The sequence below is a fragment of the Orbicella faveolata genome, unplaced genomic scaffold, assembly GCF_042242905.1.
Source record: "Orbicella faveolata isolate gen_17 unplaced genomic scaffold, um_ofav_v1 contig_26, whole genome shotgun sequence".
Taxonomy (NCBI): Eukaryota; Metazoa; Cnidaria; class Anthozoa; order Scleractinia; family Merulinidae; genus Orbicella; species Orbicella faveolata.
The window spans coordinates 20,162,645-20,187,580 of NW_028301554.1; the positions used below are offsets into that span (position 1 = coordinate 20,162,645).

General features: G+C 39.0%; 1 protein-coding gene and 2 pseudogenes across 1 annotated transcript; 1 reads left to right on the forward strand and 2 right to left on the reverse strand.

Annotated features, from left to right (window-relative positions):
* Positions 1 to 27: 27 nt before the first annotated feature.
* Positions 28 to 24,184, forward strand: LOC110066749 (splicing factor Cactin-like). The gene is made up of 24 exons (XM_089295506.1): positions 28 to 371; positions 3,680 to 3,749; positions 4,724 to 4,777; positions 4,960 to 5,025; positions 5,488 to 5,568; positions 12,456 to 12,488; positions 12,794 to 12,832; positions 13,979 to 14,041; positions 14,126 to 14,180; positions 14,315 to 14,403; positions 14,580 to 14,669; positions 15,425 to 15,488; positions 16,211 to 16,354; positions 16,780 to 16,889; positions 17,255 to 17,468; positions 17,715 to 17,779; positions 18,527 to 18,565; positions 19,488 to 19,532; positions 20,259 to 20,360; positions 21,812 to 21,874; positions 22,283 to 22,366; positions 22,701 to 22,751; positions 23,203 to 23,268; positions 23,744 to 24,184. The coding sequence occupies exons 1-24, from the start codon at positions 172 to 174 to the stop codon at positions 23,867 to 23,869; spliced, it is 2,013 nt and encodes a 670-aa protein (XP_089151632.1). The 5' UTR covers positions 28 to 171; the 3' UTR covers positions 23,870 to 24,184.
* Positions 6,827 to 7,709, reverse strand: LOC149108471 (uncharacterized; annotated as a pseudogene).
* On the reverse strand, positions 9,573 to 10,843 carry LOC149108472 (uncharacterized; annotated as a pseudogene).
* Positions 24,185 to 24,936: the final 752 nt, after the last annotated feature.

Sequence of the window (24,936 nt, forward strand, 5' to 3'; positions counted from 1 at the left end):
AAGTTCACCCACAAAGTTCATGTGGGCATGCTTATAGTTAGGGAAGTTGCTGAGCTGCAGTGGGCTCATAAGAGCAACGGGAGATTGGAAATTAATACCTTAGTCGACGTCGGTAGGATCTGCAGGATGAAAGCTCGTTACTGACTTATTTCCTTTGGTTGCGTCAAAAACATGCCTGGAAGTGGCAGAAAAAAGCACAGACATAGAAGTGGCTCTCATTCCCCGAGTCGAAAACGCAGGAGTCGCTCGCGTTCGCGTTCTCCGCGACGTAAACATCGAGATACACGTTCAACTTCTCCCGTGTCACGATCAAAACCAACGATGGAAAAGAAAAAGATTCCCGATAGTGACGAGGACAAAAGAAAAAGAAAGTAAGTGTCTTGGTCATTCAAGTTTACTCCACGTTAAGCAATTATTTGTTTGGTAGCATGTTAATTACTGTATTTGGGATGAGCACAGGCAGCCCAAGCTTTCTTTATGAACCACACAAGCAACACAATATGGCATCGAATTATAAGGGTTTATATGGGATTTTCTACAAGATATCAATGGAGGTAGTTAAAAGTGAAAATTCTCAATAAAAATGGCTTACCTTATTCCATACGTGCATTGTTTTCTCCTGGTGTGGTTATTTTACCAATTTAACTTGATTTAAGTGACTTTTTTGAATTCCGGTTTTCCCTTCATAAATAGAGGACAAGGCGAAACACTTCAGTCGGGACAGCCTGCTGAACGAAGTCAAAAGTCCCAGGCTAAAATGTACCCACGGCCACAAATCCACTGTAGAATTCAAGGGCAAAGGTTGAGCTTTCATTTCAATTCTCTAGCCACACAATCGCAGCCCTGCGAGCGACGCCAGGCGGCTCTTTGTGTCCCCAGTGAAACAATAAAACAATGGAAGAGCTCCATGTCTGTTTGATCCGCGACACAACGACTGCTGAAATCAGCTTGGTAACCTCGTCATGTTGACAAACCAAGACTCTTGGGGGTACTAGACCGCAATTTGTCAACCAAATTTCTGGTAACACCCGGGGTCCCCTCAGGTTGAATTTACAATGCAAAATAAAAAATTAATCATACAGAACACTTTTGCCAAATGGCTCAAAAACCAAAGAAACGTAAGATCAACGGCGAAAGCTCCGTAGAAACTGAGGAGATACAATCATTTTTGAAGTGGAAGTCATGGCAAGTTTTCAGGTTTATGCACCTTTGAGTTACGTGGTCCTCGCCTCACCAATTTAACTTCATCTCCTCATAATTCGTTAAGAATTCTCCTGAGCAAAACAGAGCCCAATTTGCCTGTGGCATTTTCTTTCTCTTTGTATGCTCTGGACAAAATTTTGCTGGCTTCCGTTACAGCTTCCTGACAATATTCATAATTCTACAATACCCTAAGATCAGCTTGAGAATATTTTATACAAACAAATTAAAGGTGCATAAATATGAAAACTTTGAATTTGTTTGTAAAAAAACCTTTGATTTGTTTGTATAAAATATTCCTAAGCTGGGGGTGGGGGATCTATGAGACCAAAAAATTTAAAGAAATGTATGAAGCTTAACTGGAATTTCCAGAGGGGTGGGGAGGTGTTAGAAAAAATCCCTTCTGTGGGGGATGTATGGACATTTTCTGGAAATACACAATTGAATAATAAGGTGCTGTACATAACATTATCGCATTTCAGGGATGTAAGAGATGGAAATTTCTCAATGGGAAGTACATGTTTTTTCTCAAAACTGACTTTTCATATGAAAAGAGAAAACTGAAAACTGAATGCGTGCTTCATTGGATTGCAGAGAGAGAAGGTACAGGCCTTACATTGTGAGTTCAGCAAGAAATATTGTGACTAAATGCTACATTGTATTTTTGTGTGCAAATTTGATTTGTTTCTGAGGAGTGTTTTGTTGTCAAACTGGCCAAAGTTCCCTGCCTTGTCTCTTATTATAACACCATAGGATAAATAAAAGGTGCATAAACGTGAAAACTTTGAATTTGTTTGTAAAAAAACCTTTGGTTTGTTTGTATAAAATATTCCCAAGCTGATCTTAGGGTATTGTGGAATTATGAATATTGTGAGGAAACTGTAATGGAAGCCAGCAAAATTTTGTCCAGAGCATACAAAGAGAAAGAAAGTGCTGCTGGCAAATTGAGCTCTGTTTTGCTCAGGAGAATTCTTAACGAATTATGAGGAGATGAAGTTAAATTGATGAGGTGAGGACCACGTAACTCAAAGGTGCATAAACCTGAAAACTTACCATGACTTGCACTTCAAAAATGATTGTATCTCCTCAGTTTCTACGGAGCTTTCGCCGTTGATCTTACGTTTCTTTGGTTTTGAAGCCATTTTGCAAACGTGTTCTGTACGATTTTTATTTTGCATTGTAAATTCAACCTGAGGGGACCCTGGGTGTTACAAGAAATTTGGTTGACAAATTGCAGTCTAGTACCCCTGCGAGTCTTGGTTTGCCAACATGACGAGGTTACCAAGGAGATTGGAACATGACATTAAAATCAATCAATGTATAGGTAATTTACCGAATAAATACTCTTGAACATTCGACAGTGCCATTTTTTCTCAACATGGAGAGTTTAAACGAGATTTGAGCGAATTTTGATTTATTTATCCTACGGTGTTATAATAAGAGACAAGGCAGGGAACTTTGGCCAGTTTGACAACAAAACACTCCTCAGAAACGAATCAAATTTGCACACAAAAATACAATGTAGCATTTACTCACAATATTTCTTGCTGAACTCACAATGTAAGGCCTGTACCTTCTCTCTCTGCAATCCAATGAAGCACGCATTCAGTTTTCAGTTTTCTCTTTTCATATGAAAAGTCAGTTTTGAGAAAAAACATGGTACTTCCCATTGAGAAATTTCCATCTCTTACATCCCTGAAATGCAATAATGTTATGTACAGCACCTTATTATTCAATTGTGTATTTCCAGAAAATGTCCATACATCCCCCACAGAAGGGATTTTTTCTAACACCTCCCCACCCCTCTGGAAATTCCAGTTAAGCTTCATATATTTCTTTAAATTTTTTGGTCTCATAGATCCCCCACCCCCAGGAAATTCCAATTCCTTCTGTGGGGGGAGTATGGATATTTTCTGGAACCACACATTTTCCACTCTATTATCTGTCAAGTGGTTGCTTAAGGGAATTTAAAAAAGAGAAGAAAATTTCAACCTTTAGCTCTAAAAGTGGTCGTGGTTGCTTACAAGAGGTTCCAAATATAGCAATTTGACTTGGGAACGTTTGATAAATTGGAATTCTGGTTGCCGAAGAGAAGTGGTTGCAACCAGAGGTTTGACTATTTATTCCACTATCCCTGTTGATGATGCAACTGTCTCCACTCCTCAGAAATTTAATCTTGTTATTACCCAAGCTTCAGAAATAAACATTTTCAATTGATAAAAAATAATTGTCTGTGGGTGAGTCCCTCACAAAATGTCAGCTCTAAGGTTTTGGGGGGGGGGGGGGGGGAAGTGCATGGATAAAAAATGGAATGGCCCACAGTCAGGGACATGATTATGCAGTTGAAACACTTTGTACAAAATGTCATCTTGCATTAATGTTCTCGCTGTTTCCTTGTTTGAGAGGAATTTTTCTCTGTGCAAGTTTTTGAATGTTTAAATTTCAAATTTAAGTGCTACTTCATAATTGCTTTTTTTAGGAAGGAAAAAGAATTATTGAAAGCATTAGAGACACCCGAGGAAAAACGGGCGAGGAGACTTGCTAAGAAGGTATTAATTTAACAACTGTATAATTTTGAGTTTAGGAAATACAGTATCCATAAGGCTAAAGGTTAATGTTAGTTGAGAGTGATTAAGTCAGCAACATGCTGGAAATTGATTGGTCATACACTAAGGCATGTCGAGAGAAAAACAGTGCGCCGCACCATGGATTGGAATCCATGAACCACACAGAAGCTTGGCAGACCGAGAATCACATGACACAGAAGTATTTAGCAAGATCTCAGACAGAGGTCATCTCAAGTTGGTGTGAGGCCAAAAGAGTGGCTCAAGAGCAAGAGAGGTGGAAGGCAACAGTGGATGCCCTATGCCCCTCATGGGATTGAAAGGACCAGATGATGATGATGATGATGATTAAGTCAACTGAGATTCAAAAGATCCTGAATTGTGCACTCTGGTGATTTGTAATAAATAGTTGCACCATGCACTCAGCCAATCAGTTGCAACATCAGTTAAAACAATATTACAAGCTTTATTTTCCAAAAGACATATTTATTACTTACTTACAATACACAATATTGCAATTAGTCATCTGATTTTCATTTTCTCCTGTGGTTACAGGAGTTTCATTAAGGGTCGGGCACCAGGCAAATTGACCAACTGTGAGCATGATTTATTCCACCTGATTTGACCACTTAAAGTAAAGTTTTTCTTATAAAGAAGTTTAGCTCAAAAAGTTTTGCCTGCCTGTGAAAACCAGGTGTCCTCCTGCTGAAAATGTTAACAAAACCCCTGGATTGATGCTGGCCACAGTGTTTTGCCTTAAGTTTCTATTTTGTGTTGTTTGGGTTTGTTGTGATTGGCTATTGGTTGTCATTAATTACAAACTGTGTTGGGTTCAATTAATAATGGCTTTATATCCTGTCCTACATGTATGTGTTCACGGCATATGGCTAGACCATTACTTCATATATTTGCCAGAAGTTGTATTGGTTTAAACTTAATAAACTGTTTTGTTCTTGTAGGAAGCAAAGGAGAGAAAGAAAAGGAAAGAAATGGGATGGGACGATGAGTACCTGGTAACTAAAGAGATTATAACTTATAACAATCATATAATGTTTCCACTATAATAATGCATGACAGTTTATATGGTACATGTATGATTTTCTTCATGCCATGTTGTTGTCAGGTTAATTTAGCTGTTAATTTTTATCATTTTGTTTTTCTGAGCTGTGTTATTTTAATTTTTCTTGTATCTCAGGAGTATACCAACACTGACAATCCATTTGGCGATGCTCATTTGCTTGAAACTTTTGTCTGGCAGAAGGTAAGACTGCCATGAGAATTTAATCTTTTGAATTCTATTTTGCAAGCAGCGTAGTGTCTACAGGCAGGTATTTGAAAGCCAAAATGTGTATCTAGGTCCTTGGAATACCCTGTCATATCTCCTCCATTAGAATGAAAAGTAATAAATACTGTGAAAAGCAATACCGGATCTATTGCTATGGAAACCCATTAACTTTCAAGACAACGAATGTGCCCAAACAATCTGATCATCTTACTAGGATGCCTGGTAACAGAAGTGGTTTTTTTTTTCTTCAAGTTTCGTTAAGAAAATGACTCTAATGTGATTGAACTTTTTGCTCAGTTAAAAACTTTAATTTGTCTTTTAGTTGGCTCCTCAAGTTTGTGTTCCCTTCAGTTGGTACACATGCACATTGTAAGTGTTTGCAAAGCAACTAGTCGTTCTTGTAGAAATTGAGACTCCTTTCTTATCAAATTATCATAGAAGAGAGAAAAAGATGGAGAGCAGCACTTAAAGGAAGAAGAAATGAGGAGAAGAGAAAAAGCTAGACAGCAAGAAGCAAAAGTAAGGGTCAAGTAAAAAGTGTTTATTAAATAGAGAGGTTTAAAGAATGACATTAATGGCCAACAGGATCAAAACAGCAAAAATTAAACTTAAATTGTTGACCCTTATTTAACCATTAATTTGTAACCATTAATTTGTAAGAATATTTACATTTTCCATGAATTGGAGACTTTGTTTAATTTTTTGTTGAATCACAGGCAGCCCAAGTTGATAACCATTTTTCTCCAACACAAACCTTTTTAAATTCAAACTGTTGTAACACGACACCTCCATATGCTGCAAGGCGAGAGTCACATTTCACATATTTCAAACTGGGTTGTTATGCTATAGTCTGGTGGCTGAATATGTCATGTTTCGCTGAATGTTCACATAAAAGTGAAAAGAAAAAGAAAAATTCGGCCGCCTGTAGTTAAATTGATAATTTAAGGATTAGTGGAAAACAAAACAAAATCAGAGGCAATTCTTGCTGCTTGGCGTGAAGGTCATTCTTTTAAACTCTCTTATGTTACATGCATTTTTATTCGTCAGTGATCAGCTAATAGTGTATATATATTGTATCGTTAACATGGACAGAACTGCACACAAGGGGAAAATAACAACACAGAAAACAATGTGGTATTTGTGGGCAGGCATAACTGTATAGCATTTAGTGTAACATGTAGGTGCAAGCAGTCATGGTTTAAGTGAATTAAAAGAGGTAGAATACATTGGAAACTCTCTACAATAGCCACCCTAGCTGGAACAGAATTAACTGGTCTTACAGAAAGGAGTCTCCATCATGAGTACAAACAATGAAGTGAATGAATTGGTGCACAGTTTGAAATCCTGGTTGTTGAGGAGAGATTGCTATTAGCCCTTTAAATCCCAGGACAGATCAAACTCTAATTTCCCATTTCAGTACCAGTATATTATTAAACAGTTGATTGGAATAAAGAAAATCATCAACTAAGTTAGTTGTCAACGTCTCAGAACTGGCATGCAAAGAACTGTCAATCTGATGACTGTCATTAACGCCCATGTCGCTAGTGGAGGGAAGGTGCCTACAAAGGCCAGGGACTGCAACTGCAGTCACATCCCCAAGGCACTAGAACACCCGACTGGCCTGCCCAACCTGCAACCAAGCCACGATTCCCCCCCCCCCCCCCCCCCCCGCGCCGTGCCGAAGGGATCTCCGGGTTGGAAGAACCCAAAGCAAGGGGGCTTGGGGCACCAAGGCCACAGCCCCTAACAACCCCAGCCTAAGGCACCCACCCCCAACTGGTACCCAGAGTACTCCACTACCTGTTAAGCCACCAACTGGTAGGAAACACGGACAATGGAACTAACTGGAGTCCGGATATAGATGTGGTACGCGTCGCTAGATTAACGTCCTAAGGTCTTGATAAGGTGATCTGGAACTCCCTGCAGTTGTCACTGCCCCAATACAGAAGCTATGACCAGAGTATGAGCCAGAGTACCTTGCCTCATTTAGGATCGACTGCACAGAGGATGGTAACTGCTGCCGAGTAAGAGGACAACCATTGCTAAACATAAACAGTAGCCCTGGAGCAGACCCGTGCAGAGACAAGTAACTGCCCAAAGCTGTTATGTGGCACACAGCGCCCAAGCCACACCCTAAGTAGACATCACAACCCATGCGGAAGGGGTCTGTCTTAGAGCACCTGATACAGACTTTAAAACAGGAGGGGTTCACCAAGGAGTCCGCGTGCAGGTCACTAACAGTCATATGGGTGTTAGGATCAATTATAGAGTTGACCGTGAACTCCCCGGCCAGCAAAAAACCAAAAAATCCCAAGCAGCACGCAGCCCACAACATCACATGGTCTCTAGTAGACAGGTCCAAAGAGCGCTGAATGACCATCAGATGATCTACTGTGATAGGTAGGCGCCTGGGCAATGCTGGGCCCTGAGCCCACTTAATGCCCCGTAGTAAATGCTGCAAACAGAGACAGTTCACTAAAGGATCTGGTCAATGTGAAGGGAGTGTACTGCTGAAAGATAGACCTTGATGGAGGAATGGTTCAGGTTGTCTGCCAATAAAGACGCAAAGGACATGAGAGTCTCCTCATTAGCTGGGGGAATGGAGCCATCCTGGTTTGCATGACCGTCCTGGCGGCAAAAGTCTATAAATCGATGTTGGGCAGAACAGTACACTCGTTGGGTGGAAGGTGCAAGACCTCGGGTAAGTAGGAATTGACACTTCTGAATCAAGGCATCTGAAGCGCTGCCAGAAGGGAGGCAGGAATCTGGGACGGGGTCGGGTCGACATGTGGGTCCAGGCATCTGAACCGCTGAAATTGGAATCGAGAGAGTGCATCAGCAATTGGATTAGCTTTACCTTGAACTGATGAAGCTTTAAATGAAAATGAATAACGGATGGCCAGCACAGTCAAATAATGCAGCAACACCATTAGGCTTTTGTCCTGCGAGGTGCCAGACTTAAGGACAGCCACCATGGACTCATTGTCACATAAGAACTCGACCCACCGAGACACCCACTAAGGGCCCCACAGATAGACTGCTACCACAATTGGGAAGACTTCCTTATACGCTATAGATACTGAACTTTGTGCAACTAACCAGGCACCGGAAAACCAGTGGGATTTAAAAATAGCTCCATAGCCCAAAGAGCCAGCTGCATCTGACGAAACCTGGATGTCCAGGAGAGGGGCCCATGTGGACATACAGAAAAAAACTGAGGCCATCCCAAGTTTGGAACAGCTCCCGCCACCAGGTTAAATCCCGCTGAAATTCCTGGTTAAGCCTAATGGGGTGATCATCACAGTGAAAGGCATAAAGCAAGTTGATCATCCGGCGAAGGAATATCCTACCCTGTGTGGCGACCTTGCAGGCATGATGGAGGTGCTCGACCAGGGATCCCAGCTCGTGACGTTTACAGAAATGTTTTGCAGACCACTCATCTAACAGTGTAACAATCCTATCTCTCTTGTCAGCGGGGAGGGGAGCCTGAAGTTTTTCAGAGTCAAGTTCAATCCCAAGGATTGTAAGACGAGTCGCAGGTCCCTCCAGCTTGTCTGGATGAAGGGGTAGGCCAAGTTTTTTAAACAGTTGAACACAGGTTTGAAGGTTGTTGTGGTAGACAGGGGAAGCTGGTGGGCCCAAGGTGAGGAAATCGTCCAAGTAATGAAGGAGGAATGTGACATCATAATTTTGAACCAGATTCCATTCAACCAGGTATGCAATGGGGGTAAAAATGAATGGTGCTGAACGCAGCCCAAATGGGAGCACCAAATCCACAAAATATTGCCCACGCCACTTCATGCCAAGAAGGGGGCGATCATCCGGGTGGATTGCTACATTCCGATATGCAATGGCCACATCAAACTTGGCCATTAATGTTCCTTGACCCAGAGTCATTATGCCATCAATGAAAGCATCAACTGAAACATACTGAACTGTAAACGTGAGCTTAGGGATGCTGTCATTTATGCTTTGCCCCTCTGGTGATGGGAGGTCCAAAATGAGATGCCACTTCCCAGGCTGATTATTTTTGGGGATCACCCCGAAACGACTTATGTGCAAAGACGGAAGTGGCGGCACTGGAAAAGGACCTGCCACCCTGCCAGAAGAGACTTCATTGGTCAAGTAGGAGTCAATCATTGATGGGTGTTCAGAAGAGCTATGCATGTTCAAAGATGCAGATTTAAGTGACACCAAGGAGGGGTCGAATCCTATCTGAAATCCATCCTGTATGCCAGAAATCACATAAGCTACAGCTGATTCATCAGGATGATGGTGCAATTCCACTTGAAACTGATCCAACTGTAATGGTGAGACCTTAGAAACCGGAGATAATGGGGTAAAAGAGACAACCGTAATGCTGGGCTTAACTGGAACTGAAACTGGACCTAAAGCTGGACCTGAAACTGGAACTAAAACTGGAACAGGGCAAAACAATTTGGCCAGCTGAGGCAGTCCATTCTACTGGCTAGATAACACAATGAAATTATTTAACCTGTATACAGACACAACACTGAGTGTACCTGGCCCATCAGTACTGTTCCCTTCTCCCCCCAGGGGAGGGGGAGCGGGAACGAAGTCCAGCTGAGCAGGGAAAGGGGTAGTTAGCCTTGGTATGCTCTCCCTTGCAGTTGCTGCATTTGTAACGGAACCTGCACTTCCCAAACAGCCACCGGCATTGCCCTTCATTCCATGGCAGAATGGAATGGCAGAATGGTGTACGTAGGCGGAAGTCCGGGCTGCCTGAGGAAGACTGAGGAAACCCAGAAAGAGAGGATGGCTTTGGTTGCAGTTAGGACGATGTTGGCAAACGCAAATGAAAATTATACAGATCCAAATTCATTTTGGAGCAATCATTAAGGCCCAAGGCAGCCGCATCCCTTCTGAAGGCCAGATCATATTCAAGCCAAGCCAGACCTTGACATTTATGGGCTGTTTGAATAATGAGGAGCTTATACTTCATCAGGTCCAACCAACGCAGGGGATAAGAGGCACTCAGGACCAGCTGGAAAATTGTGAAGGCCTCGGTCCAGGTAAGAATATCCTTAATTTCAACTTGCCTGCGTTTGGTGTTGGACACAAGGAGTTTATCCTCCAAGAAGGTCTGTGGTTCCTATTCCACAGCGCGAAGATTTACCGTAAGCAGATCAGCCAACTCCACAAACTGGTCCTCTATGATCTTCTCAGCCAATTTAGCCATGATTGGTGCATGACTTGGACCGACAATAAAAGCCTTGTCAAACTTGGGCACTGATGCAGAATTACTGAAGCTTGGCAGACTACTGGCTACTCTGGTACTAACGAACAGAGAGGTGATGGGGGCCATGAAACGGGCCGAGCTCGAGTCAGTGATGGCCAACACGGGAGAAAAAGTAGGAACAAAAGCAGGCAAAGTAAATGTACCTGATGATGCCCTAGCAGCCACAGACGAAACGTTGCTATCACAAGAAACAGCAGTTGATCCGGAGGAGCTAGATGGAGCGTCGCCAAGAGAAGCGCCAGGGATGGAGGAATTTAATGGGGAGGGGGCATTCCCTTGAATTGAAGAGATGATGGTAGGAAGGGTGCTTCCAAGCACGTGAACAACAGCCTCCACGATCGAATCGATGGCCAAAGGCACCACAGAGCCAGAGGGAGCCATTGAAACCACTGTCAGCGTGGGAGACACAGAGGTTAGTCCTCCGAACGAAGTCCAGCAGACAAGCTATTGTTGGTTGAATGAGGCATGATTTACAATCAAACAAAACCAGTGACGAGTGAGTTAAGGATGAACCAAAAACACGACAGCGGGCGAGAAACCACGGTGGATGAGTGACAAAATTCTTTTTTATCCCCAAGTAGGAACCGCTACACTAAGCCTGCGAAAACGCCACATTATCGGAGTGGCGAGAAGACTATCAGTCCAGGTACGAGAGAGCGACGAGCAGGTTTGAGATGAACCACGACAGTTAAAGATGAAACATGACAACAGGCGAGGAATTAACCACGGTCGACGAATGATGAAATTCTTCCCAACTGGGAACTGCTACACTAGGCCAGCCAAAACGCCACGTTAACTGAGCGGCCAGCACACTATCGGACCAAGTAGGAGAGGAGGGAAGATGAACTATAACACTGCAGTGGAGACGGGAAGGAATACAAACGTCATGGTCGATGATAGAAGAACTTCTATTTTAACTGGGACTATCGGAGTGGCGAGCAGACTATCGGTCCAGGTACCAGAGAGCAACAAGCGAGTTTAAGATGAACCATGACAGTTAAAGATGAAACACGACAGCAGGCGAGGAATTAACCATGGTCGACGAATGATGGAATTCTTCCCAACTGGGAACCGCTACACTAGGCCAGCCAAAATGCCATGTTAACTGAGTGGCGAGCACACTATCAGACCAGGTAGGAGAGAAGGGAAGATGAACTATAACACTACGGTGGAGACGGGAAGGAACAGAAACGTCATGGTCGACGATAGAAGAACTTCTATTTTAACTGGAACAGTGACCGAGATAGCCAACAAAGCGATAGGAAGAATGCCGAGAACTGCTAAACTACTATCATTCAACCCACAACGCCACGCTAACAGAGCAACAAACACACTGCAAGCACATGGGACAACAACGCACGAGCTAATGAAGAATACCGCTGGACAATGTCAGCCCCAGGGTTCCCACAGCCGTATGGCAGTTGCAAACACTACAGAACGCACCAAACCCTTAACAAACGTTAACAGATGGCCAAGACAATAAAAAACGCGACCAAAAAACACTACTGACCAGACTAGCTCTCAGTCATAAACTATGAAAAATTTCATTGAACTATATCAAACCCTACAGAATGCACCAAATGCTAAACAAATGCTAACAGACAGCCAAGATGCTAACAACCACCTACAAAAACGCTACTGACCAGACTAGCTCCTAGTTGTTAACTATGTTAAATTCCATTTAACTATATTTAACTTAAAGGGGCTTAGTCACGGTATTTTGAGTTATTTTGGCTACGCACAAAATTACCTTTAAATGGTAGGAAACCTGAAAATAACAGTTTAATAAGATAGAAAAACACCAAAGAGATAATGATAAACCATAAAGGAACAAGGGTGGCTAAGGATGGAGAAGATTAACACAAATTACAAACGACGAATTTGAAAAATTGAGGCTAAACTTTTCAATATGTGCAAACCATGACTGAGCTCCTTTATGAAGAATTAACAGTTTGAACTGGTAACTGAAAGGGTTACAGGAGATATAACAGTACAGTTTAAAATAACGTGTCACAAAACAATCCTGCTAAGGATGAAAGGTTTGACTACACGTGTCAGTGTCCTTGCTGAAGTTAGAAAGACAGAGTTTGTAAACAAGATGTTTGCTGTGTGATGATGCTTATCATAAGTCCATTCTGTTTTGCAGCGAGAATTAGAAAAAGTGAAAAAGCGAAGGATTGTGAGTATAATAGATATTTCCTGATCCTGTCAGTCAAGTGCTTAGGGAGTTCAAACCTTTGGCATGAAAGCTTTTTGTCTTAGGGAAGCAGATGAGTGAATAACCCTTGCTTTGTTCACTGCTGCCAAATGATGGTTATGATATTAATGAAAGCAAACATCAAAATGAAAGTGAGCTGACCACTAGCGAGTGAGAAAGATTCCTTTTTGTCGAGACAGCATTAATTCTCCTGTCTTTGTTGTGGAGATTCCATATTGAATGTTAATCCTGTCCATAAGTTTATAGTTTTTTATTTAACTTTTCAGGAAAGAGAACATGAAAAGCAAATGAGAGAAGAGGAAAGGGTATGATAAATATTAATATATACAAATTATGTAATCTCATTATTCTGGTTAGAAGTCCAGGTGTTTTACACTCGGTAATATGCGACTTGTGTGAGAGCAAAGGCCATGAAACATTTAAGGTGCATTTAATGGCCTTAACTTCAACATAGTTCCTGTAGGTCAGTGGTAAAGCATTAGGATTAGATACCAGAAGGTCCTAAGTTCAACTCCATATGCCTTTGTCACTGACAGAAAAAAATATACATGCAATGTGTTAACTGCCCATCCTTAGAAGTAGTAAACCTGTTGGTGTGCTTTATGTCACGAAGACCAGTAATATATAGATTTAGCCAAGCCTAACGTGGAGCTCCTGGGCCGTGTGGGTTATTTAAAGCGCAATTAAGCTAACCCAGGATAAGTAACAATTTTGATTTGAGTATGTAACTTTGCGGTGACGTTTTCTGTATATTGTTTGGCCTTCTGTTTTGAGTTTGAATAATCTCAAAATACACAAAACAAAAGCAGTGAAAAACATTTGTATACAAAAAAAATTTATTATTCAGTTAACTTTTAATCCTGGGTTAGTGTTAACTGCCTTCTGAACAACCTGGCGCTGTTTGCAAGTTGGCTTGACATGAGCCCGCGATCCAATCAAAAATCAACACTTGGTCAGCGGTCAACTTCAAAAAAGCATGTGACCTCTATGAGCCCTAAACATGAGCCCATGATATGGTCAAGTGACACTGGTCAGCGGATACCTTATTTTGACAGGTGTCAATTGACCATAATGTCGATGTCCAATATCCAAGAAGGACGCTTATAAAACAAGGTTGCATGTCTCTGTCAACCTATTAGCTGGAGTATGACCGCCATGTTGGGCAACTCCGTCGTCATATGTGCCCACAAGCAATACCGCTAGCCATGATGACCATGAGAAAATCCATTCATAGGTTTCCTTTTCTTTCCTATATGAGTATGGGGCTCTGCTTAAGGGCCACTGGAGCTCCGCTATTAAACGTTGACAAAAATGACACTGATAATGTTCTTGGCATTTTATTTGTAGCATTCAAACAGACTAAACCAAGTTCATTGAATTCATGGTTCTCATCTCTTGCAAGTAAACTTCTGACCTCTGAGATAATTATTTGTTTTGATTTCACATTTTAGGAAACTCTTCAAAGAGAGAAAGAAGCGAATTCTTTTAAAGAATGGGAAGATCAAGAGGATAAGGTACATGTTCCTTAAACTTTTCCACTTTGTTCAGTGGAACGTTCGACAGATGCCTTACTTTTTTTTGTTTTCTTTGCATTGCAGTTTCACTTGGAGCAGGCAAAGCTGCGATCAAAGATTCGAATTCAGGATGGCAGAGGTATCTACATTTAACATATTTTTATTGTTATTATGTTATAGTGTGACTGCTATGGGTATTCACAGCAAAAGCATTTGAAGGAACTTTTGTTCAGCAGAACTCTTTTTTTTTTCTTTTTTTTGTCCTTATTCTAGCAAAACCCATTGATCTGCTTGCTCAGTACGTCAGCTCAGATGATAATGACTTGGAAATTCAAATGCATGAGCCATATACGATATTAGTAGTAAGTACTGTTTGTTTCCAATGTGTCAGTGTATTATTAGGGTTTTTAAAATTAATTCTTAGCTTATAACAATGCTATTATAGTGAGCTGTTGACTTGAAAACTGCCCAGCTGTGAATGCAATGTTTTGAGCCCCGTTTTGAGGGTGAGTGTAATTTCTTTTTTTCTCTGAAACAGGGACTTACGATAGAGGACTTGGAAGACCTACTAGTAGACATCAAGGTCTACATGGAGTTAGAAGAGGGGAAAAATGCTGAATTTTGGAAGGTACTTTAACTAAAGATACACTTGTATGATTAACTGGTAAACACTTGCTGTTATGACTCTAGGTCATAGATTACTCAGTTGTTTGTACAGTACTCCTACAGAAATATTAAGTTCAAGAGTTTGTACGTGGTAGAACTTTTGCTTAAAAGTACATTAAATTTTATTGCCAAAAGGTCTGAATAGTAGCAGACATGTTAAAATTTTAAGAAACAACACAATGTTTTTTAAAAACATGTTTCAACAGAATCTTCTGTCATCTTCAGTTTAAATTACAGAGTACAGAGTTGAATATTATAGTCTACACAAAATCCAAATTGACTATAAGAACAAAAGGAAACATGACATGTTTTGAAAAACTGTTGTGTTGTTTCTAAAATACATTTATCCATTTAGCACTGTTTTGTTGTTTTTGTTGGGTTGTTTACTTTTAACTTTTTTATACCTAACCCTTGTAAATAGAAATAATTTCTATTGTGTTTGTTTCATGAACGTATGTTGTTTCCATTCTAAACAAATATTATGAGCAAGAGATTTCTCAATCTCCTCTTTTATAATTATGTAATGTATTGGCAAGTGTACAGTACTTACTGTTACCTTGACAATCTTGTTGATACATTTGCTCCTCTGCTCTTGCCATTCACCTTGTTGGAGCTTTCTCTGACTAAGAATGTGCAGTACTTTGCATAGAAGTGACAGACTTTCTTTGGTCACAAGCTTAAATGCAGACTACTGACAGTGTTGGTAATGCTTTGCAGGATATGACAACTGTTTGTAGAGATGAGCTTCGAAAATTGAAAAAAGAAGACCCCAGATACAGTGGTAAGCTGAATTCACATGCTCTATTTGATGCAAAGAGATTAGCAGTAACATATTTTGTACTTCAATCAGTTATAGGGTATTACACATTATAATGACACACACATTGCTGACATATTTTTCATGTGCAAGTTATGGGATCTATGTAGGCTTAAGTAATTAGCAGTGGCTTTGTAGTGGTTAATGATTAGTTTAAATGTAGTTAGCAATTAGTTTTTAAGACTTAATGGGTAGCAATCATTGCTATGTGTTTAGGTATTAGCTGCTTTTAACAAGTGTTGTGAATTTCATGGTTGAAGTACAAAGGGCGCTGAATGGTCCTTCAAAAACCATGGGTCTCACAAAACTTTTGTGGCATTTCACGGGTCTCGCAGTCTTGATTTTTTGCAAGGCTAAGAGAGTCTGAAGTACTGATTTGTTTGTTTGTTTTGTTTTTTTTATAAATGATGTCTGAACATCTTAGAATCTGAATGTCTCAAGCTTGCATTTAAAACACTTTGAAGTTTTGCAATTGAAGAAGTCAAAATGTCAAGGGCTCACAAAGAAAAATGCTAGTCTCAAGTAATGCCCAGTAAAACTAAAAAGTCCCCCTTACCTATTGAATGGACAGATCTCCACATCTGGCAAATAATTATGTTTACAGGCCTATATAATAATCCCAGTCTATGTTTATGGTGTTGCACATTTAGCTGTTCATTTTAGTACCCTTCTCATTCTCATTGCAGACCAAATGGATCGACGGGAGAGTATAAATGCATCTGTGAATCAAGATGTAGAAGGCATTTTTAATTCCAAAACTTACAGTCAACTTATACAACTGCATAAACAGATCAACCAGAAGATTGCAAGTGGAGATGCAGTGGACATAGGTAAACATCATTTTACATATAGTCAATTCTATATGTGTTTTTTGATGAAAAATGTACCACACTTTGGATTTGAGTAATAACAACAATAACAATAGGAGGAGTGTAGAACATAGTAGAAACTTTAAATATATCTAGATATTAATATCAATAGTAATAGAAGTTAAGAGATTCTGCAAAACAGTGTTACTAATCCAATAATGCAGGCCCTTCCTGGTACCTTTCAAATATTGATCTTTTATCCTTTTTGTGAGCATGAGTACGGATGATACTGTAACTTTTTATCATTATCATGGAATTCAAAATAATCTGTGAAATAGATTTGTCACTGGTAAATCTCTGACTGAGAAGAAAGAGGCTGTCCAACATATTTTTGAGTACAAGATTTCAAAACAAAATTAATTAAGAAAAAATGTCATCTCTTTCAGGTTACTGGGAAACATTATTACATCAGTTAAAAGCATACATGGCTAAAGCCAGGTTAAGAGAATTCCACCAAACAATGCTGAGGAAAAAACTAGATGATCTGAAGAAGCAGGTAAGGCTAATATTTTTACAGGCTAGGGAATAAAATTAATACACGTAGGGAGCAAAATTAAATGTTTTTTCTCTCAAAATCTCCCACTACTTACCTTTTCTATCTGCTAGTCTGTTTATGGCTCTCTGCTACTCTAGTCATAATGTCAAAAAACTGTTTAACGAAATATTTAGGGTCCGTGATACATTTATTTGTTTTCAATAAAGTAATGTTTGCTATTTAACAGAAAGACTACTTGTTAAGATTGTCAAAGCACAAAACATTTGATCTTAACTCAATTGTCTTAAAAAACACATGCCTCCATAATGAGATTGTAAAACTAATTTACAAAATTAATAATATAGTACATTTTATGCACCCTCCAGAAATCAGAGATGGCTAAACAGTCTTCAGATGAATCAGAACCTGAATCAGAGCGTGAGACTAAGGAAGACAAATCAAAAACTAGAGAAGCACCATCTGTCTCAAATGAAAGTCCTGCTAAAGATAGTGAAACTGAAGAACAGAATGAAATCAAGCCTGACGAGAATGAGGAGACAGAAGCTAGTGTTTACACAGAACAGGATCTTACAGAAGAAGGTGACATAGAATAGTGTTAAATCCAACTAACTAATTTAATGCATTTCTTCTATTGTCAAGAGAATTTGGCCGTACATCAATCTCAATATACCCCACATGTACTTAGTTTATGAGTAACCTAATTCTTGTCACCATAAAAATGAGAAACTATTCTTTGATCACTCATGACAATAAAACGACACCCTGCCTCAAGATCCTGTTAGTATAAACTTACTTTAATGAATGACTCTGCTTCGTCTCTTATAGGTTATGCATCATATGAAGCTGGAAAGTACAGTCCCAGAATGTTGAAGTTTAATGATGTTGAAGAGGTTATTGAATAACTTTTTTTTTCTGTCCTGTAAATAAAGTCACAAATATTTTGCAATATAATGCTTGTAACTCATGTTACTTGCATTACCAGCAAGGCTAACCAAGTGATCTCTTGGATTTGCTATAAGGAACTTGCATGGTTGTCTTGAATATGCAAGCTGTTTGTGGGATCCACATACAGAAAAGCAAATCAATGACATTGAAGGTGTGCAACAACAAGCCACTGGTTGTTCTGATCTCCCACCCAAGTCTGTGACCAGTCTCTTGAATGGGCTACAGTGGCCCTCCCTGGGACTGTGTCAGAAGGAAGCCAGACTCAGCATGATGTATAAAGCTGTCAATAGGAAGACAGCCGTCTAGATTTCTGAATATGTTAAACCCAAGCAGAGAACAGCTAGGCAGTACCATCCCATGAAATTCACACATTTAGCTCCGGCAAGCAATATTTACAAATTCAACTTTCATGCAAAAACTCAGTATACCAGAGTGGAACTCACTTCCTGCTAAAGTGATAGACCAACCAGCTGTTGAGATGTTTAGGGTCAGTCTCATCTCTTTTTTTATCCCAGAAGTGATTTAGTTACATTTATTTCCTTTATATCTGTGGTGATGGGTTTATCCCTTTGTAGATTACAAATGTAGATGTACAGTAGATATAAGCATGGTTTTGACATTGCTGAAAACTGTTAGTCAGAATTGTACTTTTTTCGAGAAGAGCTTGAGCTCATTTTTGTCATTCTTTGTAGGGAATGGTTGTTGATCCAACTGAGGATTGGGAACAATTTGTGAGTATTCTTCTGATGTAATATTTATTTATTTATTTATTTATTCAGTCCAGTTTTTTTAAAGGTATTTTTACTGTGCAACCAGCATAGTTTTTCTAGAGAGCAGCAATGAGAGAGTTATGTGCTGCAGAACATTATTTCAAATTATTATCATCTTTCTGACTACAAAAGTTGACATAGAGAGCTGCTGTAATCTTTCAGTAATTCATTTACTGCTTCTCACTTGAAGGGTGGTTAATGAAAAATAAATTGACTTTTGAATAATGTCAGCCATTTCAGGTACTTTCTGAAAAACAGTAGAATTGCTAATGGCAGTTAAAGTGCCCATAATGTCAAAACTTTATTTTGCTCATCTAATTTTACATTTCACCTAATGAGCTTCTGTGAAAAAATTTTTCGATTTGGATGAAACGCAATTTTTTTATGAATCTTTACAAAGTTCAAAATTCTATTTTCTTGCGGTCGACCCCTACCACTGATCACAAGAATAATGAGCTCAAACTGGCCACGTGACTGATGCCTGTGACGTAGGTTCAGGAACCTACGATGAAGACTGATGTCGTTTTCTGGATCATTAATGCTGTTACAAAGAGCGGCAACACACCTTTCCAGCATTTTCAACTAAATGTAGACAACTCCAAAGTAAAATTTCCACTTGCTTTCAAGTCAGATAAGTCGTGACCCAAATCACGTGTTCCTGAACCTACGTCACGACTCACTTCAAACCAAGGGAGACTGGTGCGAATGGTGCACCAAAATGGCGGCAAATTTGAACGTCTTTAAAAACTAATAAAAAAATTGCATGTTATCCAAATCGAAAAATTTTTCGCAGAAGTTCATTAGGTGAAATGTAGAATTAGATGAGCGAAAAAAAAATTTTGACATTATGGGCACTTTGATGTCTTTTAAAATTGTTTTGTAGGAAATATTGCGGCAGGAAGTGTTAAGTGGGGGAACAGCAGCTGTGGTAAGTTTATTTTGGCCCAAGTGTTCTTCCCAATTCCAAGATCCAAGTACATGACTGTCAGTACAATTCTTCATGCTGATTGTAAAACATCTATTTTTTCTCACTAAGACCAGGCATATTGAGGCTAGTGAGTGGAGTGACCTCCTGTAATAATAATAATAATAATAATAATAATAATAATGATAATAATAATAATAATAATAATGGTAATAATAACTTTATTTACATGTCTCTCCTCATTCCTACCAAACATTGCCTACTAAGTTGTTGTTGTGTATACATGTACGAGAAAATAGGCTGGCCTGGTTAGTGGTAAGAAAGATCTCTGAAAATTTTGCTAAAATGCAGCATTCCAAGTAAAAGAAATTCTGGAGAAAAGGGTGACAATTTTTATCATGAATGGCTGGTAATGACCAGTTCAAGCAAATATCCCTACTCACCCAGTTGAAGGGGAAGGAAATTCGAAGAGGGAGGGGGATTTGAAAGCCATAGGTTTAAAGGAAAGTATGATACCAAACTGGTAGGATGGGAGGAGGGTTCAAACCAGAAAATCACAGAAGCCAACAGAACAGAATTTCCTTCACATTATTTCAATGCCTAGCTTGAAAGAGTGCTGGAAGTCAAGCCTATATAATATGATATCAGACAGGATTGTTTTCTTCAATAATATTACCTACATATAATTATTAGAAGCTGAGATTGAGTATTTTCCCTCTTTATGTAAAGGACAAGTGTCTGGTGTCAGCTGGGATGGTTGCAACAGAAGCTAATAAAGGCATGGGGCCTGATGAGGAATCATTTAATGTGCCTGTTCCTGTCACACAAAAGGTTAGAGATCTCTAACTGTTCTGCCCGACCTTTTAGTCCCAGAAAGTCATGTCTGTCTGCAAACTCCTATGATCCATACAGCTCACTTTTAACTCTGCTTTCCATAGCATTTTTTAGCACTGCCCCGAGGTTTGCTCCAATCTACTCTATCTTGCTGAATGGGATTCTAGTCTATTCCCCCTGCCATCCTGCCCCCTCCTAGAACTGTTTGCTTTATTGTTAGTACTACACTATCTTGTTTCATTGAAATGTTAGAGGCAATTTGTACTCTCAAGCTTGCATTAATACAGATATGTCCAGGAATGCACGCTAATGAGATGCATGCTCTTTATGATAAGCATCACAAAGTGTCCTCATTTGTAAAAAAGTCACCAAGACACACATAAGTTCTTGAAAAGATTTTTGGTCCAAGGGCGACAGCAATCATTTTGAAAATTCTCTATCCTTTCAAATATCCTGGACTTGGAGTGATGTCTTTCAAATAAATGAAAACTTGATTCAGCAACTGACTGCTATGTTTACTTGCCAAAATGGCAAAGACGGTGAGCTTAGTAACCAAGCTCTAGTGGGGTGAATATAGCATCATATGATGAGCTTTTCAACCAATCAGAATGTCAAATTCTTATATTCACGTCTGGAAATTGTACTAAATCTAGATATTAATGTTAATAGTAATAGCAGTTAAGAGATTCTACAAAACTATGTTACTAATCCAATAATGCAGGCCCTTCCTGGTATCTTTCAAAATATTGATCTTTTATCCTTTTTGTGAGCATGAATGTGGATGATACTGTAACTTCTTACCGTTATCATAGAGTTCAAAATAATCTGTGAAATAGAATTGTCACTGGTAAATCTCTGACTGAGAAGAAAGATATTCACCTCTGGAAATTATGCTAATGTCAAGTATGAAGTAATATGAAAATGGTACTTTGTGTTGCTGCTCATAGAGCAAGCATCTCATTAGTGTTCAATCCTGGACATAAGTCCATTGATAGGTACAACTGCCACACACTGGGACAGAGTTACATTATGATACAGCTTACTGTGACGTCCATCAAATGTAGAGCACTTTTCAGTTGAGTGTCAAAAATAATTTGTATTTGCTTCGATTTTGCATTACTTTGCTTTATGGTTGGTTTAAAAATCTCTCGCCACTTTCTTATCCAATCAGAAATAAAACCAAAGCCAATCGCAACTCACTCATGCACTTTTTCCCACACTTTGTGGTGGCTATAGGTACTTGGATCCAGTTTTGGTTGGTTCTCTGGGTAATTTGCCTGTGTTCATATTTGTGATTGGTCATAGTGATAACTTTGGGTTTGGTTTTCCAGTAGTCAACTGAAAACTGCTCTTTAGTTGGCTGTTCTCTGTTGAAGTTCTGGTCAAAGAATGTCTCATTACATGTGTAAAGGGATTACTGTAAAATGTACACACTTATTTTTCAACAGACTTACCTCTGGTCAGACAAGTACAGACCTAGAAAACCAAGGTTCTTTAACAGAGTGCACACAGTAAGTTTATTTGTATTTTTTTTTTTTTGACTTTTTTTGCATTATGTTAAATAAATGCAGAACCATTTTAAATTATGACTTTTGAGCATTTTATGTTGTAGTCTAAAAGCAACACTTGATCTTCTATTTCTGGTGTTCGCTTCAAGCATTTTAAAGGCCCATATGCATCCTGCATGCTTTACAGAGATGGGGAGTGATCTTATTGGTCCCTGATCTTTGTGCTTTCAAGGCAAAATGATTCTTAGCAATGAATACCTTAAATATTCAACTTTGAAAGTTTTCATGAATACAGCCTTTGGCCTGTGCCAAGGGTACTTTTTTGATAGTGAACTTGGCATGCTATACATACAGGATCCAAATAGGCCTTAGGCTGCTGGAGATTTACTTTTTTTCTCTGTGTTTTTGTAGGGATACGAGTGGAATAAATACAATCAGACACATTATGATAGTGACAATCCACCACCTAAAATAGTACAAGGATACAAGTTTAATGTAAGTTGCTTTTTTATCCCTCATTCTGATAAATTATGCCCATTTGTTAGGACATTACAACATAAATAAGTCTTATTTGTTTGTGTGTTGTTGTTGCTGTTGTTGTTGTTGTTGTTTTTTACTCAGTATCACAATCCTCTCATAGTTTTGCTTCTAAGAGACATGTCATTATAAGACTGTTTTGAGGCAGTTCCCATTTCTGTAATGAATGTCATGGGGAATTGATAGCATGATTATAATCAGTGGTTGCGAGAGTGAGAAACATGGTGGTTAGCAGAATTGGATTATCTTATCTCCTGTGTTTTCATGTGAAATAATTAACTTTGTTTTGCAGATATTTTATCCTGATCTTATTGATAAAACTGAAGCACCGGAATATTTTTTGGTATGTTGCTATTTCTCACACGTAACTGTGGCAAAATGCCTGGTAATGGTCTCCAGCACTTTCTAACGCTGGTAGTTTGATGGATCTGTAGTACCATTCTTTATTAGGCAATGTGCAATAGAGGAATAAACAACACAATAATTGGCAAACAAGTTATGGTCATTTCCTTGACATAACATGTTACCATGATAGCAACAGTATTTTTATAACTGTTTCAAAACATTGTCCCTTAATTTAACTTTAGTGCATATAACTCAAACGTGAGCTTTGGAGGGTTTCAGAGCTGCCTGTCTAGAATTTAAGGTTGCTGTAAACCCCTTCCATGGCCATGGTTGAATGTGACATGAGTATATTAAATTCAGTTTCATATTCAAGTATTCAGGACTAAGAGTAATATTCTGTTGGAATGCTTCATTTGTTGAAAATGTCATTATTCGCTGTTCTCTTCCAGGAACAAAGTCCTGGAGATTCAAAAGACTTTGCTATCCTCAGATTTCATGCAGGACCCCCTTATGAGGTATATTATATTATGTAAAACTACGTAACTGTAGAAATTATGTCCAAAAAATTATTACATTGGAGCTGTAATGAAAATCGTAACTAACTGGAAAGGGTCACTTTATCCTTTACTCACACCAATCTACCACCCTTGCCCCCAGCTTTTTGAGTACAGACTTAATTGGTTCTCTTGCATTCACCTGTAGACTGCAATGGCAAAGCTATTGTTTACTTCACACACATGAGAGGAGGGAAAAGCTACTCTCCCAAGAAAGACTAAACCTCACTTCCAATTTTTTTGCTTCTTCTCAACTCTTGTACTTGGAATGAAACCACTGCTATGCAAACTATTCACTTGTTGATTTGTGTGGTTAAAGTCAGATGTCTTGTACTTTTAAAAAAGTTATAGGGCTGCTATTAAGAAAATTATTTTGCTACATTGCTTTTCATTTTTCCATTGTCATCACCTTTAACTTCCATTTGATCAATTGCAGGATATTGCCTTCAAGATTGTCAACCGTGAATGGGAGTATTCTCATCGTCATGGCTTTCGCTGCCAATTTCAAAACAATATTTTCCAATTGTGGTTTCATTTTAAGAGGTATAGGTATCGAAGATAGGTCGGAACCAATTTGTTGGTATTGTCTTTTCCTACTAAATAGTGAGATGACAGAGGAAAAACAAGACAATTCTATTAAGAAAGAGTTGATGATAGAACAGTACACATCACGGATTAGATCTGCAATAATATCAACTCTGAGATGTGTTGCTTAATTCCCTATAGTGTGTAATATTATTGTAAATTATAATGCAGAAATTCTAATCCACTTTGCTCAAAGAGGGCTTCTTTGTAGTGTGTATATAGATACTAAACAATTTGACTTTTATCTCAAATATTTAAGTACTGTTGAAATATACTATCTTTTCATATTGAACCCATTGCAGTCTCAGGGCTTTCTTCTCCTTCTACATGGGGGCAAATTAATTTAAACCCACTGGGTACAAAGACGTTCATCCCAGTTATTTTGTAACTAATGGAAGCCTAGCAGACTATTCCACATATAGGTAGTGATATTTTCTTGGTTTAACACCAACCCTAAATTAAGTGCCACTCCTTGAATATCTGCACCCTGTACAATTTTGAAATATAATATGTGTGTTCATCTTCTACACTTGTGATATAACTTAAATAGCTGTCTGTTGCTGAAATCATTATCTTTAGAACAGCTGAAGTTTTACAGACAGATGTAACATAAAGACAAAGTCCACTATTTTTCTGTAGATTACAGTCGAACCTCTATTAAGCATCCACTCTGAGGGACGAGACAACTGGCTGCTTAATAGGGTACAAAACAAAACAAAATCACCCTTGGGACAGCAAGAAGCTGACTCCGGCTGCTTAATAGAGGTGGCCGTTGAATAGAGGTTTTTATTACAGTGTATAGCTGACCATTTTTTCCAGGATTTTGGCCACTGGCTGCCAAATAAAAGTTAGCCGCTTAATAGAAGTTCGACCGTATTTTAATTTCCTTGCTTTATTGTTGACACGTTGTGTGACGGCTCCAGTTTCAGTAAGTCACAAGTTTAATACTAGTAGGACATTTGTCTTCAAAATTCATGCTAAATTCTCATTTTTACTTTTACTGGTAATTTTAAGCATAAAAGGCTGATTTTTAAAACTACATTT